The sequence below is a fragment of the Sapajus apella genome, unplaced genomic scaffold (genome assembly GCF_009761245.1).
Source record: "Sapajus apella isolate SASKATOON/1434 unplaced genomic scaffold, GSC_monkey_1.0 scaffold59, whole genome shotgun sequence".
NCBI classification, from domain to species: domain Eukaryota; kingdom Metazoa; phylum Chordata; class Mammalia; order Primates; family Cebidae; genus Sapajus; species Sapajus apella.
In genome coordinates this window covers 13,072,083-13,095,545 of record NW_022436999.1, presented here as the reverse complement: position 1 = coordinate 13,095,545, position 23,463 = coordinate 13,072,083, and the positions used below count along the sequence as shown (strand labels likewise).

The following is a 23,463-nucleotide window of genomic DNA, read 5'->3' as shown; positions in this document are numbered from 1 at the left end:
TTGGTGCTCTGCATCTCAGCTACTCCAGCTGTGGCTGAAAGGGGCCAACACAGAGCTTGAGCTGTGGTTTCAAAGGGTGCAATCCCCAAGTCTTAGTAGCTTCCATGTGGCATTGAGCCTTCAAGTTCACAGATGTCAAGAAATGATGATTGGGAACCTCTGCCTAGATTTCAGAGCATATATGGAAGTACCTGGATGTCCAGGCAGAGATTTGCTATAGGCATAGGGCTCTCAGACAGAACCTCTGCTAAAGCAGTACAAAAAAGAAATGTGGGGTCAGATGCCCACACAAAGTCCCTACTGGGGGACCACCTAGTGGAGCTGTTAGAAGAGGGCCATTGTCTTCCAGACCCCAGAATAGTAGATTCACTGACAACTTGCACCATGTGCCTGGAAACTCAACACCAGCCTATGAAAGCAGCCAGGAGGAAGGCTGTACCCTGCAAAGCCACTGAGGCAGAGCTGCCCAAGACCATGGGAACCCACCTCCTGCATCAGTTAGACACGGAGTCAAAGGAGATCATTTTGAAGTTTTAAGATTTGACTGCCCTACTAGATTTTGGACATGCATGGGGCCTATAGCCTCTTTGTTTTAGCCAATTTCTCCCATTTGGAATGGCTATATTTACTCAATGCCTGTACCTCCACTGTAGCTAGGAAGTAACCAACTTTCATTTTACATGCTCACAGGCAGAAGAGACATGCCTTGTCTCAGATGAGACACTGGAGTGTTAACCTTTGAGTTAATACTGAAATGAGTTAAGACTTTGGGGGACTGATTGGTTTTGAAGTAAGGACATGAGATTTGGGAGGGGACAGGGGCAGAATGATATGGTTTGTCTGTGTCCCCACCCAAATCTCATCTTGAATTCCCACATGTTATGGGAGAAACCCAGCAGGAGGTAATTGAATCATGGGGCAGGTCTTTCCCGTGCTGTTCTCATGATAGTGAATAAGTCTCACAAGATCTGGAATTTTCCCTGCCCACTCTCTCTCTTTGCCTACTGCCATCATATAAGACATAACTTGCTCCTCCTTGCCTTCTGACATAATTGGGAGGCCTCTCCAACCATGTGGGATTGTAAGTTCATTAAACCTTTCTCTTTGTAAATTGCCCAGTCTCGAATATCTCTTTATCAGCAGCTTGAAAATGAATTAATACAAGTAATAATGTAATAATAACAATGTCAAGTTAGGGGCATTGTTGTCTTTAAGGAAGATATAAATATATTGGTGTAACTAACGACTTCCTTTCTACATTTCCCCCATTAAAACAGCAACCTGGCTTTTGCTTGAACATCACTGACTGGAAGAGAATCTGTCTTTTCTGGTCAGTTCTAATTACTAGAACATTTTCTTTTATTCAGCAGAAATCTGCTTCTCCAAATCACTAGTCCTAATTTTGTCCTATGAAATCAGCTGGGTCAAGTCTTCTTTCTTTGCTTCATGGAAGTTCTTCTAGTATTTAACATTCAGATCTCCTTTCTTTTCTTTTGGATAAAAATTCTTAATTTCTTTAACTATCTCTCAAACGGCATGTCTTCCAAAAGCCTCTCAATTGCCCTTCTCTCACCGTATTACAGCTCATCAACGTCTCTCAAAGCACGGCACCTACCCTTTAGCACGAGACTCCAAATTTGGCCTGCCTAGAACAGAATCTAGGGGAACTATTCCCTCATATAATGTGCACCTGAGACTTTCTATTAATACTACCTGAAATTACATAAGATATTTTAGTAATTTCACCATACCACTAGCTCATATTTAGCTAATTACAACCCTCAAATTTCCCAACCCCCACCATGAACTATTTTAAGTTACATCTCCTACGTTTTATACATATTAAATAGAATTTGCAGAACTTATAGTCAAAATTTTACATTTATAATGTTACAGGCCACTGTTCTTCCTTCCCCCTAAAAGCCCCTAGGCAGCATTCTAGGCCATTATGTCCCTTGCTAAAGATATCCATTCACGTCTGGTTTACTGTACCTCCCAGAATCCATCATGGTTCATTGTGATGTCAGTAATCATGTAGGTGTTGTTTCACTCCTGTTTTCACCTTTCTTCTGGACTCCTCCAATGGGCTTGTCATCCACTCCATCTCGGTTTTCCACTCCTTCTCAATAATAGTGCCCCTTGTACTATCTACCTCAAACACCTCAGCTACCAAATCATCACCTCTTATCCTTTCATCTCCCTTACTTTAGTACCATTACTCCAGCAACACTGCCAGCATATACAATCCACTGCTTATGTCATCTTTTTGCTATGCTTCATTACTCCTCAGCAAATTCTATGACCAAGCATGTATATGCTGCCTTGTATATATCCTCAAATCCATTGCCCCTCTCTTCCTACCGGGATCACTGGAAAACAAAAATAAAAACCAAGCCAACTACCTACCCATTCCAAACTAAAATCAAGATAATTCAGTGATTAGTCTCACTTTAAGCTCCAAGTGAGCCCCAAGGGCTGCTCAGTATTCCCTCAATTTGCCCTAGTCTTTTCATGCTCTCATTTACCTAAGCGACAATTTTATGCTTTCTCCCCTCTTCTCAAACTTTCAACAACTCCACTCCTGCCTTCACTCTGTTGACCCTGCTTCCTATTTTGTTGATAAAATAGAAGCAGTTAAGGAAAACTTCCTCCTGTTCTCAGCCCTACGTCCACCCATTCTCTGCACATGTGCCTTCTCCTCTGTCTTTCCTCCATTATATCCATGAACCATATCAGCCCTTCTCTGTGTGCTAGCTCCAACCCCCCTTACTCACTCAGAGACACAGTTTCAGGAAATGCCCATGCCTCCTACACCACCAATCTTTCCCTGACTACTGTATCATTTGCATCATCTTGCATTTATGTCTTAATATTCCCCACAGGAAAAAAAAAATCCCTTCATTTTATCTCAATCTCCATATAGTTACATTTTATTTTTTCAGTTTTCTTTATAGTAAAACTCCCCAAGGGAGTCAGGTCTATAAATATCATCTCTTATTGTCTCCCCTCTCATTGGCTTTAAAATCATTTTAACCAAGATGTTTTTCCCAGCACTTTGAATGACTTACTCATTGTCAAATCCAATGGCTGATTCTCAGTCTCTGTCTTAACCACAAGCAGCATTTGGCAGAATCAATCACTCTATTCCTCTTGACATATATTTCTGTTTTTTACTGGAGTCTCAGTTTTCCTACTTAATTATCCACTTTTACTGGGTTTTCTTTGAAATACCTATGATTATTTGATTGACCCAGGACTCCTTGACCTAATCACTCGCAACACTCACTCCCTTAGTGATCTCATCTCTATACCAACAACTCCCAACATATATATATACAGATCAGATCACTCCCCAGCCCTACTCTACACTGCCTACTTGACAACTCCACTTGGACATCAAACAGACATTCAAAGATTAACATTTGCAAAACCCAACTTTTGGATTTTCCCTGAAACATGCTCTACCTAAAGTCTTCCCATCTCCAGCTAATAACAACTTCATTCTTGTATTTACTCAAGCCAAAAATCATTGCATGACCATTATGTCCTTTCTCATACCTGCTATACAACCCATTAGGATATACTGTTAGCTTTACATTCAGAATATATCTAAAATCCAACCACTTTCACCTCTTCCAATGCTGTCACTCTGATGCAAGCCACCATAATTTCTTGCTCAGATTACTGCAATGGCTTACTAGTAGGTCATTCTTGCTCCACACCAACCATCACCACCCACCCATGTTAGATTCCCAACACAGTGGCTAGAATGATTAATTACACTTAAAACTGAACTCTAAATATGCTCCTTCTCTATTTAACACCTCTCCCATTCCTGTGGCTCCCATCACACTCAAAGTAATATTCAAAGCTGTTACGAGGGCCTACAGGACCTAATGACCTAATCTATCCATTCCTCTCTACCTCTCACCCTTTGCTCATCCTCTGTCATTCTGCCCTTGCTTACTACACCTGACTGCCCTTCCTGTGGTTCCTTGAATGTGCTAGGCACACTCACATCCAGGGCCTTTGCAAAGGATATTCCCTCTGCCCAAAATCTTCTCTCAGCCATCTGTATGACCATTCTATCACTTCCTTCAAGTCTCTGCTTTAAAGATACCTTATCAAAGAGGTCTTCTTTGACTATCCCTCTCATTCCCAACACTGTATTTGGACTTTTTCCATAATACTTATATGTATGTAAGTATTGTATGTATGCTCTGGTCTCTGCTAACCTTCCTACTGTCCCCTTGTCCCCGCCAAGGAAAAAAAATAAACATTATGGATTATAGACTTTTATCTGTCCTTTTCTGTACTATAATCCTCAGTGCTTAGACAATGCCTGACATATAGCAAGAGTTCAATAAATCGTAATATAATCATAAATAATGCTCTCTTGCTGAAACTAATTACAATGGTTACCTCTGGACAGGGGCAATGGACTGTTAAAAGGTAAGGTGTGAAGACTTCCTTTTCTCAACATACCCTTTGTACCTTTTGGATTTTAATAACATGTGCATGTATTTTTTCTGCCCTCCCCCAATTTTTTAATTGGGGCAAAATTTATTTTAATAAACAGATTTATGTTGTTGCTTTTGAATAAACACTAAAATCAAAATTCTTTTTCATATCAATCTACACTGTAACATATGAACCATCTTTTGAAATTTTGTGCCGTTTAGAAAATTAAAGAGCATGCTTTCTATATCTTTATGTAAGTTGAGTGCTTTGTAGTGTTCCTGGGCATAGGAAGTGCTACACACATGTTGATAATTCAAAATCCGAAAAAAAAAAAAAGAGAAATAATGTTGTAGAGGCATTATTTTTTAGTGAACCAGAGGGAATTTCTGATCAACATATTCATTCTTTTCTAAGGGTCTATGAATATTTAGCATAATAATGCATTCTTAGATTACATCAGCAATCAGTGTCAAATATATTGATTTATAAGTTTTAAGAATCCACCATTTCCCCCTTTTTGAAAACCATGTATCAATTTCAACTTTTCTAGCCCTAGTCTTATTCTCCAAAGATACTGGGAATGAATTTAAAACTGCTCAGCATACTCATTCAATTCTGTGAGATGTAAAGTAGTTGGATGTGAAGAACTGATCTCATCAAAGTAGTAATACAGGATTTTACCTTCTGTTTACATATCCTGGGATTCCAGTCTTTCTTTCTCTATATATTAATTTTCCCACATAAGAATCACTGTCTATTTTAAATCAGGGAGCTCAACTAAGAATTGAAAAGTTCTTTCCTCCCTTTTCTCACATCCTATTACTACAGCTTCTTCCACAAACAGTTGGCCTCTCTGGCTCACACTCTTCTCACTGTTCTCTTTGCCCTCAAATATTATTTAACCAAACAAAACTGGTTGTTTGTCTTTCATTTTTGGACCATGTTCTTTATAATGACTTTAGTGCAGAGCATTCCTACGTGGATATATTAGTCTCCTGAAATGTCTTTTATTTTCACTGCCCTCTAAATTTTCCAGCATCGTTTTTAAAACTCCCTTAGTCATCACTGAAATAACCTAATTGTTGAATATAATCACAACTAATCCAAACATCTTGATGTAATATTTAGCCAGTTACTTCTATGAAGATGCAAAGAATGAGGTAGATGATAGAAATAAAGGGAAAGAGAGAAAACTTTTGTTTTTCACAGCTACAATAGTCTAAGCAAGCTGTGCTCATATTTACTTATTCTGTGCTGATCTCAGAAAACTAACTCATAACCTTGTGCCCATGGGGTTAGATTATTATAATTCCCTTCTAGTCAAGCTTCCAGCAATAACTTGGGAATGAAGAAAATAAAAAATAACACACAAGGAACTATTTGGCTAAATTAAATACTGTGAATCACAAAGGTGCACATTTTAGGAAACCATGACCGACCTGTGTTTAGCACAGATCCTTACACAAAGGAGGCATTTAATAAAAATCTAGTAAGTTGAATTGAATCGCAATGGTTTCTCACTTTACAAAAGATAACAAAAGCTCTCTGTAATCCCTGTAATCCATGCTCCCAGGAATAGACAATAAAATGGGCTAGATAATCAACAACCCTTCTCTCAACCCTCAGAATCAGAAGTAAAAAAGACATGGAGAGAGGAGAGCCTAAGAGTAGGGCAATGAGCAGGGTGGTTTTCTTGGAACAGCAAGTTCATGAAGGGAAAGTTAAGCTGAAAGCCTTGATAATATTTATCAATGTATTTTTAAAGTATGTAAGCAACTCTAAATTTTAATTTAACCCAATGTGAATTCCCAATATTAAAGAACATATATTGTACTTACTTCCAGAAATGGTATTGATCATATTCAAAGGATATGTCCAGAGAAATAAATTGCATTAATTTTCCAAACTCTTTTATTCATCTTATATGTTTTAAAGATAGTAATAGCAAAGTGTAATGTTCCTTACCATTTCAATAGAAGTGTAGCTTTCTCAAAAGAAAGAAGATTGAAATTTATACCTTCTGAAGGGGATTACCTGGAAATGACTCCAAATAAAAAATTTCCACATATCTGTCAAACACATCCAAAAGTGAAGACAGTTAATCTAGCCTCCAAATGGAATTTAGAAGATGACTGGTAATGTGCTATAGTTCTCTAGATTTATTATATTAAATAGAATAAACACAGGTTATATAAAACCTCCTGAAAATTATTTAAATCATGATAGGCTGAGAATAGTTTTTCCAATACAGCATCACATTTAGCATTTGAAAAATGCAAACATATAAGCAATACAATCCATGTAAATTGGAAAATGCTTTTTGCAATTATCTTGAAATTTAAGTCAATTCACCTATAAGTTGATATCACTGAAGCAAATCATATTGGACTGATTTTTTCCTGACCATTCTCCATTATGTTCCTCATTTCGCTTTCCATATATTAAGCGGTCAATGAGTCAATTTCCAAAGCAAGCAATGAGTTAACTTCTATTTCATTTTGTTCAAATGTTCTATTTAAAATTCTTTCTTTAAACAAAGGACGATTCTTTTTTCTTTTGGTTATTGTATGCTCTTTTTGAATAGTTTCCAGGAATAAAATAACTGATCATGAAAAAACAAAACAGTTACTCTTAACATTCCTTGTATAAAGTTATTAGATGATGGCACTTTTATGATTAACAACTCTAACATGTTGCAGCCTATCCAGTGTATAAAATGTTCCCTTGTCAACAGACATAATTTCACATGTCCAGTATCAATTTAGACATGAAGTCGTAACTTCAAAAGACAGTGTTACTTTTTGTTGAGACTATTTCCATACCACAAAAGGGACGAAAGCAATGAGAATACCTGAAAATAGAGGACTGATGGAGTTTTATGGTACACGGGTTTTTTTGTCGTTGATTTTGGGTTTTTTGTTTTGTTTTGTTTTGTTTTGTATTTTTAGTAGAGACGGGGTTTCACTATGTTGGCCAGGATGGTCTTGAGCTCCTGACCTTGTGATCCACCGGACTCAGCCTCCCAAAGTGCTGGGATTACAGGCGTGAGCCACTGACGCCCAGCCTATGGTACAGTTTTAATGATATTTAAACATATATTCATTCCAGGACACTGCTAATAAATATTTTCGGAAATGTTCCTGGGGGAATTTTAATTACCATCAATGTATAAAAATAAATAACAGAATCTCTGTCCAGATGGCATGATTGGTGATGTTTTTCAGAAAAACACTTTTTAAAACATCAATATCTGTCTTATATTTCCATTTGAAAAAGAAACAAAATCTGTTTACAATGCATCATACTCAAAGTCTAAGTTACTTTTTAGTTTGAGTTGAGTCCCAAAAAGCACCACTCTTTAAAAAAAAAATTAAGCACTCTTCTGCCATGTGGGGACACAGTGAAAAGACAGCTATCTATGAACCAGGAAGCAGACCCTCAGCAGATACTAAATCTACCTTGATCTTAGATTTCTCAGCTTCTAGCACTACGAGAAAATAAATTTCTGTTTATAAGCCAAAAAAAGGTAAATTTAAAAATGCAGTATAAAGTAGTGTGCTTAGTAGGCGTCTCTGAGACAATTGAGGGCTCACATGCTGACTTTGCTTATAGCAATAGAATTGCCAAAATAATAGACCAGAAAGCTGGCAAAGATTTCTTTGGATTTTTAGTTATTTATTTAGACATCATTTCTTGCATTTGATTCTCTTACAGCAGCACATCCAGACTACTTATAAAAAACATAGAGATTTAAAACATTAACCAATCAACAACTATATCAGAGATTCCTTCAAGCCGCAATGATAAACTAAAAAATTTCTATATAAATATGCAAAATATGTGTACCTTCCATCTTTCTTCATTCTCCTCCCACCCAAAAAAGGTATCATGTTTGATTTTATTACTATATTTGTTGCCTAGGATAGAAAAGCCCTAACACATTCAACAAAGCAAGATATTTCTATGATGATAATAATAAATGGCAAACACATTGTTACTTATTACAGTCACCTTTCTGTAGCAATGCACTGTATATTTTGAAATTGCTAAAACGGTAAATTTTAAATGCTTTTATCACAAAAAATAAGTACATGAGATGATGGATTTGTTAATTAGCTAATCATTTGACAATATAGACATATATCAAAACATCACACTGTACCCCACAAATATATATTCTAAGCATTTCCTATATAACAACTTTCATGGATGATATGTTACTGAACATCGGGCATTTAGTTTTCTTTTTTCTAGCTCACATAATCTTGGTGACACTAAAAGGAGGTGGTTAATGTTTCATAAAGACAAAATTTAATTTATTTTGATTACAGTGGATAAAGATTCTACCCTCAACAAAGAATGGTAAAGACAAAAACTACCTTCTTTTGCAATTATAAAGAGTTTTGTTTTCATTTGGATGCAGAAGTTGAAAGAAAGACTGAGTAGCCATTCTTAGACTTAAATCCTCCCCCACCCCAAGAGAGATCATAATTAATATATAACAAATGGTGTTTACCGTTGGGGTTTTTGAGTACTTTTCTTTCTTTCTTTCTCTCTCTCTCTTTCTTTCTCTCTTTCTCTCTTTCTTTCTTTCCTTCTTTCTTACATAGGGTCTCCACTTTTCCTCTTCCCTTCAGGATATTGACAAGTTTTATCCAAACCTCTTTTCCCCAGTTCAGATCTTCCATACCAGGGCAGAGTTAATTACTATTACCCTAGGTATTCCACATAACCAAAACCTCTTTTCCCCAGTTCAGATCTTCTGTACCAGAGCAGAGTTAATTACTATTACCCTAGGTATTCCACATAACCCTTAGGAGAAGCTGAAAAGGGGTTTCCTTACATCGACCACCAAGAGCACACTCCAGTCCCACCTCACATCCCCTCCTCTGGGAGCACCCGCCACCCCAGGCCTTATAGCTCTACATTGCCAAAACTACACAACTCCCACTCCACCATAGCAAAGCTTTCTCAGGAAACAGCACCACACAGCATCCCCTTTCCTTCTCCTTGGAAACAGCGTCAACCAGGCCGGCAGCCTGAAAGCGCGCTTTGTGGATCCTTTGACCAGGATGCGCCAGGGGCCTGAGCTCCCGCTGGACACCCGCGCACTCAGACTTAGAATAGGGAGTCAGGCGAAGAAAGGTCAAACCCAGGGAAATTTCCAAGGCGGGGGAGGGGGTGGTCAGACTGCTGGTAAACTATGCCACATCCACTCATCGCCACTCAAACCTTCCAACCCACAGCCAGGCCCGCCGCACTTCGGAGTTCCAAGTTTCAATGCTCCCTGCAAGGTGGGGCCATCCGGGCAGCCGTGGCGAAAGACAGGTTCCGGGCAGGGGGAGCCACAGCACCAAGCCTGCTTGCAAAGCTGTGTCTCCGAAATAGGGACACACTCTCTGGGATTTGTTTTCTGCGGGGGAAGAGGGGAAGGAATGTGGGGGTAGTGGTGGCGATTCGTGGAGGGCAGGGGTAAGGGGCAGTTACAGCCACATCTCTGCCCTGGGCAGAGCCAGGTACAGAGGCCGCGGACCTGGCCGCCACTGGGTTATCAGTATCTCCTATCGCGGGTGCTCAAGCTGTGAGCAAACACGCCCCCCGAATCCCCACAACCTGTCAAACTGGCCCTACAGCTTGGAGCCCCCTGGCAGGAGGGAGAAACTTCTACCCAGACTCGCCAGCAGCCAGGATGCTGCGGTTTGCTGATGAGAAAAATTTTTTGATCTGAAAGAATCATGATAATGAAATAAAAGGATCAAAGGCATCCTGACGTCTTCTGAACCTTTGGAAAAATAAAATTATTGTTTTCCACCAGCCCGCGAATATTCCCAGTCGCCAGTGGCGACGCGGGGGTGGGGCTGGCGCTCAAGGCAGAGAGCGCGAGGCAGGTTCCCAGGAGAGCCGCGTAGAAGGGGACTGACTGGGGGGCCTGGGTCCCCGACGCCATTTGCCGGGCAGTGGCGCCCGCCTTACCTGTGGATGCAGTTTCCATGGCAACGGGCGGCTGCCGGGCGGGGCCCGAGCCGGGTTCCCGCGGCGCCGCTTCCCGGGCCCTGGCGCCCAACCCCGGGCTAGGCTCCCCAGCCTGAGGAGCCGGCGTGGCCCCTTTCGGCGTCACCGCTTCATTCGCCCCCTCCCCCCGGTCCCTGAGCCACTGGGACCCGGGGCAGGCCAGCGGCAGCAGCTCGTCCTGCGGATCCGGCGGCGCGGCCATGGCTGGCGTTTCCCGGCGCGGCGACGGCGGCTTGGCTGGGCCGAGGCGCGGTGGCTGCGCGGGCGCTCCCTGCTGCTGTCCCCGGAGGGACTCCGCACTCCGGGAGGCTGCGGTGTCTCAGAGCCGCCGCCGCCGCCGCCTCTGGTGCAACTCCGCGGAGCCGCTGCCTACCGCTCTTCCCGCTTCAGCTCCTCCTCCTCCCCCCTCCTCTTCCTCCCGCCCCGCCGCGGCCGCTGCCTGCGCTCCTCCTCCTACTCCAGTCGCTGCTGCCGCCGCTGCTTCGCTATTCCCAAGCCTGTTATTACGCAGGTAAAAATGGCCTGCTTGGTCCGGGTCCTCCTGGGCACGTCAGCCCCCAACCTGCAAATGGCAGGCCCCGGTTAGGGGATGTGCCAAACCCGCTCGAATCTTCCCCTCGTTTGGGGAGGAATAAAAAAGAAAGACTAGCAGGTAGAAGCAGCCCCCAGCAGCGTCGCCTTCCCAACTCAGAAAGTTAAGCCCCTACTGGTGGCCTGGGTCCCGAGGCAAAGAGGAAAGCTAGAGAGCTCAGGGCCACAGTTCTGAGAGTGACCAGTATCAGTTGTGGAGGGGACACAGGTCTGAGCGGGTAAGCGGTGGAGACGGGTTCTGGTGGCACATGGAGACGAGGGAAGCTGCAAACCCGAGGTAAATCCTGCGTTTCCAAAATGGGCCTGAAAATAGTGGACTAAAGGAATGAGTTATCAGGACAGCCTCCAAAAAAGCTTAACAGATCTCACCCTGACCAGCCCTGAGGGCAAACACGATGTCAATAGGCAGGACAAAAGCTGTACGTTTCCTTTCAGAAACACTGAGCCAAGGCCATCCTAATCATAAGCTGTCTGTGCAGTTCTGTGCAGTCTGTTGTATTTCAAAAGTTGGACATTCCATTAAGCTTGCATCTTTTTCTTTACAGTTCACTGTGATAAAAGGGAAGATAGCCAGCAAACAAACTCAAACTCAGAGGAGGAAAGTGACTTGCCTCATCAGGTATTATGCCTATATGAAGACCCATCTTTTCAAATGTCTTGTGCTTTATTGGTTCCTAAATTGTTTAATAAAATGATGTGCCTTTAAAAACTAAGATTCACTACAACACACAGGTTGAAGGAATAGGCTTGTCTGCTGTTTCTTCTCTAGGAAAAGTGGACGCAGACGTACAGCATACTGTGAGACTCTAGGCCACCAGGCACATCTTGAGGATTTCATACCTGTCCACTGGTATGTTCAAAGGCCAACTTCAGTACCATTCAAGTGCTCCTCAATAATGCTGAAAAAGCCCAGATTCTGCCAATCTTTTGTTCTGTTAGTGCACCAGTGTCCAAAAGCTGGCAATAAGTTAGAGAAAAATCATTCACTAAACAATAAATATGGCCTCCTAAAGCCAGATATACCTGGAGATCTGATGGTCACCAAAATTTTACATTTTTGATATACTCAAAATTATCTCTCATGATGGAAATGTTCCCCATCTAGATTGTGGTTCTAGCTTTGCAGGTGCATACATGTGTCAAAACTTACTGTTTACTGTAAATATGAACAATTTAATGTGTTGTCAGTTATATCTCAATAAAGCTATAAAAAGAACTCATCCAAAACCAACAAAATAATTGGTTATCATGAATCATAATGATTTTTAAATATCTTTCCATGATAAAACAAGAGCATATTTAAGAAACCATAAAGTTGAAAAGCTTATTCCACTGCTGTCTTTCCATGGAACTTAATCCTGTCTTGTAATTAGGGGGCACTTGTAAGCTTTTTTCAGATCTATTATTTAATATTCCTTAAAGCATCAGAAATATTAGATGGGGATTTTTCATAGATGATACAACCTTAAGCGGTCATTGATGAGTACTAATATTTGAAAATTGCTATGCAAGGGAGTTACATACAAAATAATATGGAGTATATTCTTTTGTTTCTCTGAGAAACATAAATGAAAGTTATCTTAAAAAATACTGGGAGACCTAAGCAAGTCTCTTTGTTTCCTTATGATTAATCAGATCAGAAGTTTGGGGATATGTTTCTAATTATTTGTCACATTTCTTTCATACTGATCAATGCTCTCATTGAGAATGTGTGAAGGAAATAGCCAGTTAAATCTATTTAGAGTGAAGTTATTAAAGGAAATTGACCATTATTGAGAGTTCCATTTTGATAAATTATTCTATTTTACACTGCTGAAAAGAGATGTCTACATTATTTCAGTGTTAGCAATTTTCATTACTAGCTTTCCTTATTAGACTCCACCTTTGGATGTATACAAATCATCTATTGGGGGAAGATATTTTCAGGTTTATGCTTTGACTTGAAAGAACTCGTGTGTTAGTATTATTTATTTTGCACTCCTCTGAACTGACAAAGCTTGACTAATTTGAAGATTTATGGGCAAAACACACAGTCAGCAATGGGATTCTGGGGCTTGTATTGTTGCTCTAAGTTATGAATTACTCTAAAATGCTTTTGAGACACAGAAAAAATAGGGCTGTCACTTTTAAAAGGTTCTTAGCAAGAAGAGTTGAGACAAAAGAACTGTCAGGTTTTGTCTTCAGCTTTTGTTTTTTGTAAAAGAAGTTTTGTTCATCATTTGAAAAGAAGGAATCTGGTGAGGAGCGTTTATTTAGCACTAGTTTCTTACTTAGTCCAATTCGTATATCATGGGGAAACAGGATGTGAGCACATCCAGGAAGAGCACCACGAGTAACAAACTTTAACCAAGATGAAATTCTTTCCAGCCTCAATATTAAAGTTACTTAACATCTCTACATCCCACATTCTTCAACTGTAACCTGTAGACTTTAAAAAAATTTTTTGTTGGGTGCATACATAGTAGGTGTGTATATTTATGGGGTATATTAGATATTTTAATACAGTCATACAATGAATAATAATCACATCATGGTAAAGGAGGTATCCATCACCTCAAGCATTTATCCTTGCTTTGGGTTACAAACAATCCAATTATAATCTTTTTGTTGTTTTGAAATATATTGTTGATTGTAGGCACCCGGCTGTGCTAGTGAATACTAGATCTTGTTCATTCATATCTATATTTTTATATCTATCATTAACTGTCACACTTCTGTGGCCCCTATCCCCTATCCCCCCAACAGCCTCCCAGCACTACACTTCCTGCCTCTGGGAAACATCCTTCTACAATCTATCTCCATGAGTTCAACTGTTTTAATTTTTATCTCCCATAAATAAATTCCCATAAAATTCTTCTTATGTGAGAACATAAGAAGTTTGTCTTTCTGTGTCTCGGTTACATCACTTAACAAATGTCCTTCAGTTCCATCTATGTTGTGCAAATGACAGAATCTCATTCTTTTTTATAACTGAATAGTTGTCCATTGTGTATATGTACCACATTTTCTTTATCCATTTATCTCCTGATGAACACATGGATTGCTTCCAAATCTTGATTAGTGTGAATTATATAGTGCTGCAATAAACATTGGAGTGCAGATATCTCTTCAATATAGTTTTGCTTTTGTTTGGGTATATACCCAACAGTGGGATTGCTGGATCATATTGTAACTCTAGTCTTTTTTAAGTTGGTGAGATGACATCTTATTGTAGTTCTGATTTGCATTTCTCCGATGATCAGTGATACTGAGCACCTTTTCATATGTCTGCTTGCTGTTAATTTGTATGTCTTCTATTGAGTAATGTCTACTAGATATTTTGCCCATTTTAATGGATCATTATATTTTTTCTTACAGACTTATTTGAGCTCCTTATAGATTCTGGTTATTAATACCTTGTCAGATGGATAATTTGAAAATATTTTCTCTCATTCTGTGGGCTGTCTCTTCACTTTGTGTTTCTTTTACTGTGCAGAAAATTTTTAACTTGATATAATCCCATTTGTCCATTTTTGCTTTGGTTGCCTGTCCTTATTGGGTGTTACTCTAGAAATCTTTGCGAAGACCAATATCCTGGAGAGTTTCCCCAATGTTTCAATGTTTTCTTTCTTTTTTTGCGACGGAGTCTTTCTCTGTCACCCAGGATGGAGTGCAGTGGTGCGATCTCGGCTCACTGCAACCTCCACCTCCAGGGCTCAAGTGAATCTCCTACCTTCGGCCTGTCAATTACAGGCATCCATCACCAAGCTCAGCTAATTTTTGTATTTTTAGTAGAGACGGGATTTCATTATGCTGGCCAGGCTGGTCTGGAACTCCTGACTTCAAGTGATCTGCCCATCTCCGCCTCTCAAGGTGCTGGGATTACAGGTGTGAGGCACTGCATCTGGCCCCCAATGTTTTCTTTTAATGGTTTCCTAGCTTGAGGTCTTATGTATGTCTTTAATCTATTTTGATTTGATTTTTGTATATGGCAAGAGATAAGGGTCTAGTTTCTGCATATGAATATGAAGTTGTCCCAGAACTGTTTATTAAAGAGACCATTCTTTCCCAGTGTATGGCCTTGGCACCTTTTTAAAAAATGAACTCACTACAGATTAATGGATTTGTTTCTGGCTTCTCTATTCTGTTCCACTGTTTTTTATTTTGTTTTGTTTTGTTTTTTAAATGGCAGTAACATGCTGTTTTGGTTACTATAGCTCTGTGTAGGTAATGTGATTCTTCTAGTTTTGTTCCTTTTGCTCAGGATGGCTTTCAGTATTCTGGGTCTTTTGTGGTTCCACATAAATTTTAGGATTATTTTTCTTATTTCTGTGATGAATGTCATTGGTATTTTGATAGACATTTGATTGAATGTATAGGTTACTTTTGGTAGTAGGGAGCTTTTAATAATACTGATTCTTCCAATCCATGAACATGGAATATCCTTCCATTTTTTTGTGTGTCCTCTTCAATTTTGTTCATCAATGTTTTATAGTATTTATTGCAGTTTTTGTTGCTTAATCACTTCTTTAAGTTTATTCCTAGGTATTTTATTTGCAGGTATTGTAAATGGGATTACTTTATCGATTTTTCAGGTTGTTTGTAATTTGCATATAGAAAGCCTACTCATTTTTTATGTTGATATTGGATCCTGCAACTTAACTGCATTTGTTTATCAATTCCAAGTTTTCTGGAGAAGAATTTACATTTTTCCAAATATAAGATCATGTCATGTGCAAAACAGGGATAATTTGACTTCTTCTGTTCTAATTTGGATGCCCTTTATTTCTTTCTCTTATCTGATTACTCCTGCAAAGACTTCCAGTACTATGTTGAATAACAGTGGTGAAAGTGGGCATCCTTATAATGTTCCAGATCTTGGGGAAAAGGCTTTCAGTTTTTGCCTATTTCAGCATGATCCTAGTTTTGGGTCTGTCATATATAGCTTTTATTGTGCTGAGGTATGTTCCTTCAATACCCAGTTTTTTGAGGTTTTTACCACAAAGGGATATTGAATTTTATCAAATGCTTTTTCGGCATCAACTGAAATGATCATATGGTATTTGTCCTTCATTCTGTTGATGCAATGTGTGACACTGATTGATGTGCATATGTTGAACCATCCTTGCATCCATGGGATAAATCCCACTTGGTCATAATTAATGATGTTTTAAATGTTGTTGACTTCAGTTTGCTAGTATTTTGTTTATGATTTTTGCATCAATGTTCATCAGGGATATTGGCCTGTAGTTTTCTTGATTGATATCTTTTTGTCTGGTTCTGATATCAGGGTAATACTAGCCTGGCATAATATGTTTGGAAGTATTCCCTCCTCTTCTATTTTTTGTAATAGTATGAGTAGGTTTAGTATTAGTGCTTCTTTAAATGTTTGGTAAAATTCAGCAGTGAATACATCAGGTCCCAGGCTTTTCTTGCTAGGAGACTTTTATTACAACTTTGATCTTATTACTTGTTATTAGTTTATTCAGGTTTAGATTTTTCTATGGTTCAATCTTGGTAGGTTGTATGTGTCTAGGAATTTATCCATTTCTTTTAGACTTTCCAATTAATTGGCATACAGTTCCTCATAGTAGTCTCTAATGATCCTTTGCATTTCTGAGGTATCAGTTATAACGTCTCCTTTTTCATCTCTGATTTATTTGGTCTTCTCTCTTTTTTCTTAGTCTGTGTAAAGCTTTGTCAATTTTGTTGATCTTTTCAAAAAAATCAACTTTTCATTTCATTGATTTTTATTTCCATTTCATTTATTTCTGCTCTGATATTTATTATTTCTTTTCTTCTACTAACTTTGGGTTTGATTTGCTCTTGGTTTTCTAATTGTTTAAGATGCATAATGTTGCTCATTTGAAGTTTTTCTACTTTTTTGATGTAAGTGCTTATTGCTATAAACTTTCCCATTAATACTGCTTTCAGTGTATTCCATAGGTTTTGGTATGTTGTGTTTCCATTTTCATGTAGTTCCAGAAATTTATCCCTTCTTAATTTCAATGAAAAAATTAAAATAAATCTTTGACATGATTTCCATTTTTTTGAATTTTTAAGACTTGTTTTGTGGCTTAACATATGGTCTATTCTTGAGAATGATCTATATGCTGAGGAAAAGAATGTATACTCTGCAGCCATTGGATTAAATAGTCTGTAAATATCTATTAGGTCTATAGTGCAGATAAAGTCTGATGTTTCTTTTGTGATTATCTGTCTATATGTTCTGTCCAATACTGAAAGTGGGGTGTTCAAGTCTCCAGCTATTATTGTAATGGAGTCTGTCTCTCTCTTTAGCTTAATTAATATTTGCTATATATATTTGAGTGCTCCAGTGTTGGGTGCATGTATAATTGTTATATCCTCTTGATGAATTAACCCCTTTATTATTATATAATGATCTTCTTTGTCTCTTTTTATAGTTTTTATATTGAAATCTATCTTGGCTGGTATAAGTATAGCTTCTGCCTTTTTTTGGTTTCCATTCACATAAAATTTCTTTTTCTGTCCCTTCACTTTTAGTCTATGTAGGTCTTTATAGGTGAAGTGTGTTTCTTGTAGGCAACAGATTATTGGGTCTTCTTTTTTAATCGGTTCAACCATTGTACATCTTTTGATTGGAAAGTTTAGTTCATTTAAATTCAGTATTATTAGTGATAAGTAAGGACGTACTCATGCGTTTTGCTTTCTGCTTGTTTTGTGGTCTTTTCTTCCTTCTTTCCTTTCTTCCTGTCTTCTATTTAGTGAGGGTGATTTTCTCAGGTGGTATGCCTTAAATTCTTGCTTGTATTTGCATTTGTATTGTATGTTTTTAGATTTGAGGTTACCATGAGGCTTGTGAATACTATCTCATAACCCATTATTTTTAACTGATGAAAACTTAACACTGATTGCATAAACAATCAAGGAGAAAACTAACAGAAACTCTACTTTAATCTCATCCCTCTGCTTTTTAATTTTTGTTGTTTCTATTTGTATTTTATTGCACTATGTCTTGAAAATTTATTATAATTATTTTTTATTGGTTTATCTTTTAGTATCTGTACTCAAGATATGCATAGTTTATACACTACAATTATAGGGTTATAACATTCTGTGTTTTTCTGTGTACTTACTATTACCAGTGAGTTTTGTACCTTCAGATGACTTTTTTCAAATTAAAGAACTCCCTTTAGCATTTCTTCTAGGACAAGTCTGGTGTCGATGACATTCCTTGGCTTTTGTTTTTCTGGGAACATCTGTATTTCTCCTTTATGTTTGAAGGATATTTTTGCTGGATATACTTTTCTAGGATAAAAGCATTTTTTCCCTCAGCACTTTAAATATGTCTTGCCACTCTCTCCTAGCCTGTAAGATTTGCACTGAGAAATCTAATCCCAAGTGTATTGGAACTCTTTTGCATGTTATTTGTTTTTTTTTCTCTTGCTGCTTTTATGATCCTATATCCGTGACCTTTGAAAGCTTGGTTATTAAATGTCTTGAAGAAGTCTTATTTGGGTGAAATCTGCTTGGTGTTCTATAATCTTTTGTGCTTGAATATTGATATCTTTCTCTAGCTTTGGGAAGTTCTCTGTTGTTATCGCTTTGAATAAATTTTCTACCCCTATCTCTCTCTCTATCTCCTCCTTAAGGCCAGAAGTCTTAGATTTTTTTTTTTTAATGCTATTTTCTAGAACTTGTAGGCATGCTTTATTCTCTTCGTTCTTTTTTTTTTTTTTGTCTCCTCTGACTGTATATTTTTGAATAGCCCATCTTCAGGCTCACTAATTGTTTCTTCTGCTTGATGAATTCTGCTGTTGAGAGACTCTAATGCACTCTTCAGTATGTCAATCACATTTTTTTAGCTCCAGAATTTCTGCTTTTTAAAATTTATTTCAATGGCTTTGTTTAACTTGTCTGATAGAATTCTAAATTCGTTTTCTGTGTTATCTTGAATTTTTTGAGCTTCCTAAAAACGGCTATTCTAAATACTCGGTTTAAAAGGTCACACATCTCTGTCTCTCCAAGGTTGGTCACTGGTGACTTATTTAGTTCATCTCCTGAGCTCATGGATTGACCTGATGCTTGTGGATGTATGTCATTGTCTTGCCATTGAAGAATTAAATATTTATATTCACAGTCTGGGCTTCTTTGTACCCAACCTTCTTAAGAAGGCTTTCCAGGCATTCAGAGGAACTTAGGCATTATAATCTAAGTCTTTGGTCACTGCAGCCATATCTGCATTAGGAGGCACCCCAAGCCCAGGAATGCTATGGCTCTTGCAGACTCGTGGAAGTACTGCCTTGCTGAACTTGGGTAAGATCTGAGAGAAGTCCTTGGATTACCAAGGAAATACTCTTATTGTCTTCCCTGACTTTACAGAGTCTCTGTCTCTCTGTGATGAGATGCCTGGAGCTGGGAGAGGTGTCACACAAGCACCCTGTGTTCATCACCACTGGGATTGTGCTGGGTCAGACCCAAAGTCAGCACAGCCCTATCTCTTGCCTAAGGCCTGCAATAACCACCACTTGGCTACTACCTATGTTCACTCAAGGAAAGATGGCTCTACAACCAGCAGGTAGCAAATCCAGCCAGGCTTGTGTCCTTCCCTTTAGGTCAGTGTCCAGCCCTAGGAAGGTCCAGAGATGTCATCTGGGAGCCAGGGCCTGGAGTTGCGATCCTTAGGAATCTACCTAGTGCTCTGTTTGTTCTACTGCAGATAAGGTGGCTCCCAAGTTGCAAGAAAAATCCTTTTCCTCTCTTCCTTCCCCTTTCCTCAAGCAGAGCAGACTCTCCCCATGACCATCACCACCAGCGGCCCATGCCAAGTACCGCCTGGCTACCACCTATGTTCACTCAAGGACCAAGCGCTCTTCATTCAATCTGAGCTGAATGCTGCCAGTACTGAGTCTATCCTTTGAGTAATGGGCTCTCCTGTGGCTTAGGGTAGGTTGCAAAGTACCATCCAGAAACCAAGGTTAAGAGGCAGGAACACCAAGAGATATTTGCCGTTCTACCCTGCTGTGGCCCAGGCTGGTATCCAAGGTGTAAGACAAAGTCCCCTTTACTCTTCCTTCTTCTTTCCTCAAGCAGAAGCAGTCTCTCCCCATGGCCACCACTGCTTGGAATGTGCTAGATAACACCTGAAGCCAGGTGTTAGAAGGATAAATAATAGCTACATTCAGGTAAGTGAAAGAGTCAAGCAGACAACACATGCCAAATATTTTCCTTCTCTGGCTTATATTTAAGCTTATCGGAATCCAAGCTAAGGCCCTACTTTTGAACCTTTTAAGAATGAATGCAACTGTGGAATCACTCCCACTGACTTAGCAAGATAAATGTTTGACTTAAGATGAGACTCATTCTGGTGCCTCAAATTTCTCTGAAATCATTCTGTGTGGAGTTGGTTTAGGGTTTAATTTGTCTACATAGTATCCAAATCATTTTGCAACATAGTTTTCACATTCTACAGTGTGTGGAAGCTCTTCAATTTGATATGGAAAAGAGGTCTCCATTTTCCAATGCAAGGAAGGAATATTTAGACTAACACTAATTTATAGAGGCTATAGGCTGGTGGCATGAGACAGCTGTGTTTTCTCCAGGACATCACTACAGCACTCATAAATGCCACACAACACATTTGGAACACACCAGGCTCCTTCCGTCTATGGAAGTGGCTGCTGCTATTTAATCTGCCATCTAAGGGGATAAAGCATAGATGCCTCTAATGTCCTCCAACAGAGGGTGGGAAGAAGAAAGTTGGCCACTTTTCATTGAATCTAGTTTCTTTTTTCTTTAATTAATTTGTACATTTCTGTAAAACTGCAAATATTTTTTATTTCTTTGGGCAAAAAAACCCCAATAATTTAGGAAATCTGTAATTTGAATTATCCATGCTTTGGGCTCATAATAAAAATGTCTAAGATATTCTAAGCTTGAGAAGCAGAACTAAAATATATATAAGTAAATTGCTTATGAATACTTTGCAGTTTACAAAGTATACACACATACAGATTTCATTTAATATATACAGTATTCATTTATAATTTGATGAGAGGTATGGTGTCTCATGCTAACTTTAATATTTATTTATTTATTTAATGACCAATGAATTAGAAGCTTTTTCATGAGTTTCTTGTTAATTTGTATTTTCAATAACAGTATTACCGAGAAAACTTATATAGAATACAATTTAAAGTGTATACTTCAGTGATTTTTAGTATATTCTTACAGTTGTACAATCATCACCATCATTAATTTTAAAACATTTTCATCACTCCACAAAGAAACTCATACCCATTACTAGTCGTTCTCCAACTTCACAACCCTAAGTCCAGTCCTAGGCAATCACTAATCTATTCTCTGTCTCCATACATGTGCCTATTGTGGACATTTCACACAAATAGAATCAGACAGTTTAGCCTTTTGTGACTGTTTTTTCACTTATTAGGATGTTTTAAGGTTCATCCATGTTGTAGCATGTATCAGTATTCATCCATTTTATTGATGAATAACATTCCATTGTATAATTATACCACAATTTGTTTATCCATTCATGAGTCAATGGACATTTAGGTGTTTCTACTTTTTGGATATTACAAACAATGCTACTATGTATACATGAGTTTTTTGTGGGCATGTTTTCATTTCTCTTGGGCATAAACCTAGGATAAGAATTGCTGTATTGTATGGAGACCGCGGGTTCAACCATTTGAGGAACTGCCAGACTGTTTTCCAAATCAATTGTACCATTTAAAAATCCCACTGTTAGTGTATGAAGGTTCTAATTATTCCACCTCCTTGCTAACACTTGGTATTTTCTGTCTTTTTAAAAATAACTTAGTGGGTGTGAAGTAGTATCTATTGTGGTTTTCATTTGCATTTCCCTGACTACTAATGATGTTGGGTATCTTTTCATGTGCTTTTTGGCCATTTGTATATTTTCTTTGGAGAAATGTCTATTCAGATACTTTGCCTATTTTAAAATTGAGATGTCTTTTTATTATTGATTTATAAGAATTTTTTATATAGTCTAGATATACGTTCCTTACCAGACATATGATTTGCAATTTCTTTCTCCCATTCTGTAAACTGTCTTTTCATTTTCTTGATGGTGTCCTTTGGAGCACAGAGTGTTTAACTTTTTATGAAGTCTCATTTACCTATTTTCTCTTTTGTTGCATATAGGCTTTGTGTCCTGTCTAAAAAAAACATTGCCTAATCTCACCAAAACTTTTATGATTTACACCAACGTTTTCTTCTAAGAGTTTTATAGTTTTAGGTCTACATTTAGGCCTTTGATCCATTTTGAATTAATTTATGTATATCATGTGGGTAATTTGTCTTTCTTACCTTGTGAGTTGCCTTTTGTATTCTGTGCTTACTGTCCCAATCAAGTATTATTTTTCTCTTATATTTGTAAATGTTCTTTTATTGAATACTGTCATTTATGTTGCAACTATTTTTCATATTTTATTGCTCAAGGTTAAGAAAACCTAGATTCTTATCAGAAAAATTCAGAGACTTCTCCAAAGTCACATGCTTAATATAGCTTTTACTAAAGTCTAAGTCTTGTGACTCTGCCTCTTGATCACCAATTTAAAAATCTTGAAATATTGTAATCACTGTTTCAGATTTTATGCAGTATGCCATTAACAAGAGCCTCGCTCAACAAAGCTCCCAATAAACTACAAGGATAGTCAAGATTTGTGATCACAGACCATACCCAAAGTATTCATAATTTAAAGCAAAACACCAGCATTAAGACCAGGGATAGAAACAATACCAATGTCCTGTATGGAAGTCAGACCCTGGGAAGTTCTGAGTTAACATGGGAGGAAAAAAAACAAAACAGTTTTCATCTAACTTTAAACTGCAATAGTTGAAACCTGAGACCAGTGGTTAAAAGCTCATACTTTATGGGATTAATTCCAATTTAAAGAGCTCTGACCTTAATTATATGGCCCCAATCTCTCCTGGGGAAAATTATATACCATCTTTTAAGAGTTCGTAGTCTTTGTCAAGTGACATGGTCTCCCTTGTCTTTGGGCCTAATAAATGTTAGAAACTCCTGGGTCCCTATAACTTCTTTGGGGTTAGGCCAGTCTAAGGTGTAATTGTTTTCTCTCTCCTCTTTCTTCAGTCCCTTTATCCATAAAGTTGGCTTTCCACCCAAATTTAGAGACTAGGCAGGACTAGACTGTAAGTGAGAATCTGAAACAATACTTGGTTGAAGCTTAAGTTTAGAGTGCCAATAAGATTTGGGGTAAATACTGATATAAAAGGACAGAGTGAAGATGTATTTATAATTCCATATGCACCATAATACATGTGGAATATATTATAATTTGGCCACTGGTATCATAGAGCAGATAGGACCACTCAAACTCTGCGCTTATATGCCCTTATGAGTTGTATTGAATAGCTGCTCATTTTTCC

The 23,463-nt window shown here is 38.3% G+C and overlaps 1 protein-coding gene across 3 annotated transcripts in view; it reads right to left on the bottom strand.

The window, feature by feature from the left end:
* RTN1 (reticulon 1) overlaps nucleotides 1-23,463 on the bottom strand; it is a 468,840-nt gene that overhangs the window by 266,134 nt on the left and 179,243 nt on the right. Inside the window, exon 1 of one of the 3 annotated variants that reach the window (XM_032246116.1) lies at nucleotides 10,435-11,011. The exons of the other annotated variants lie outside the window; for them this stretch is intronic. Coding sequence (XP_032102007.1) covers nucleotides 10,435-10,675 — 241 coding nt within the window. The 5' untranslated portion in view covers nucleotides 10,676-11,011. Of the gene's footprint in view, nucleotides 1-10,434; nucleotides 11,012-23,463 lie in introns of those variants that run through there. 3 annotated transcript variants of the gene reach the window in all.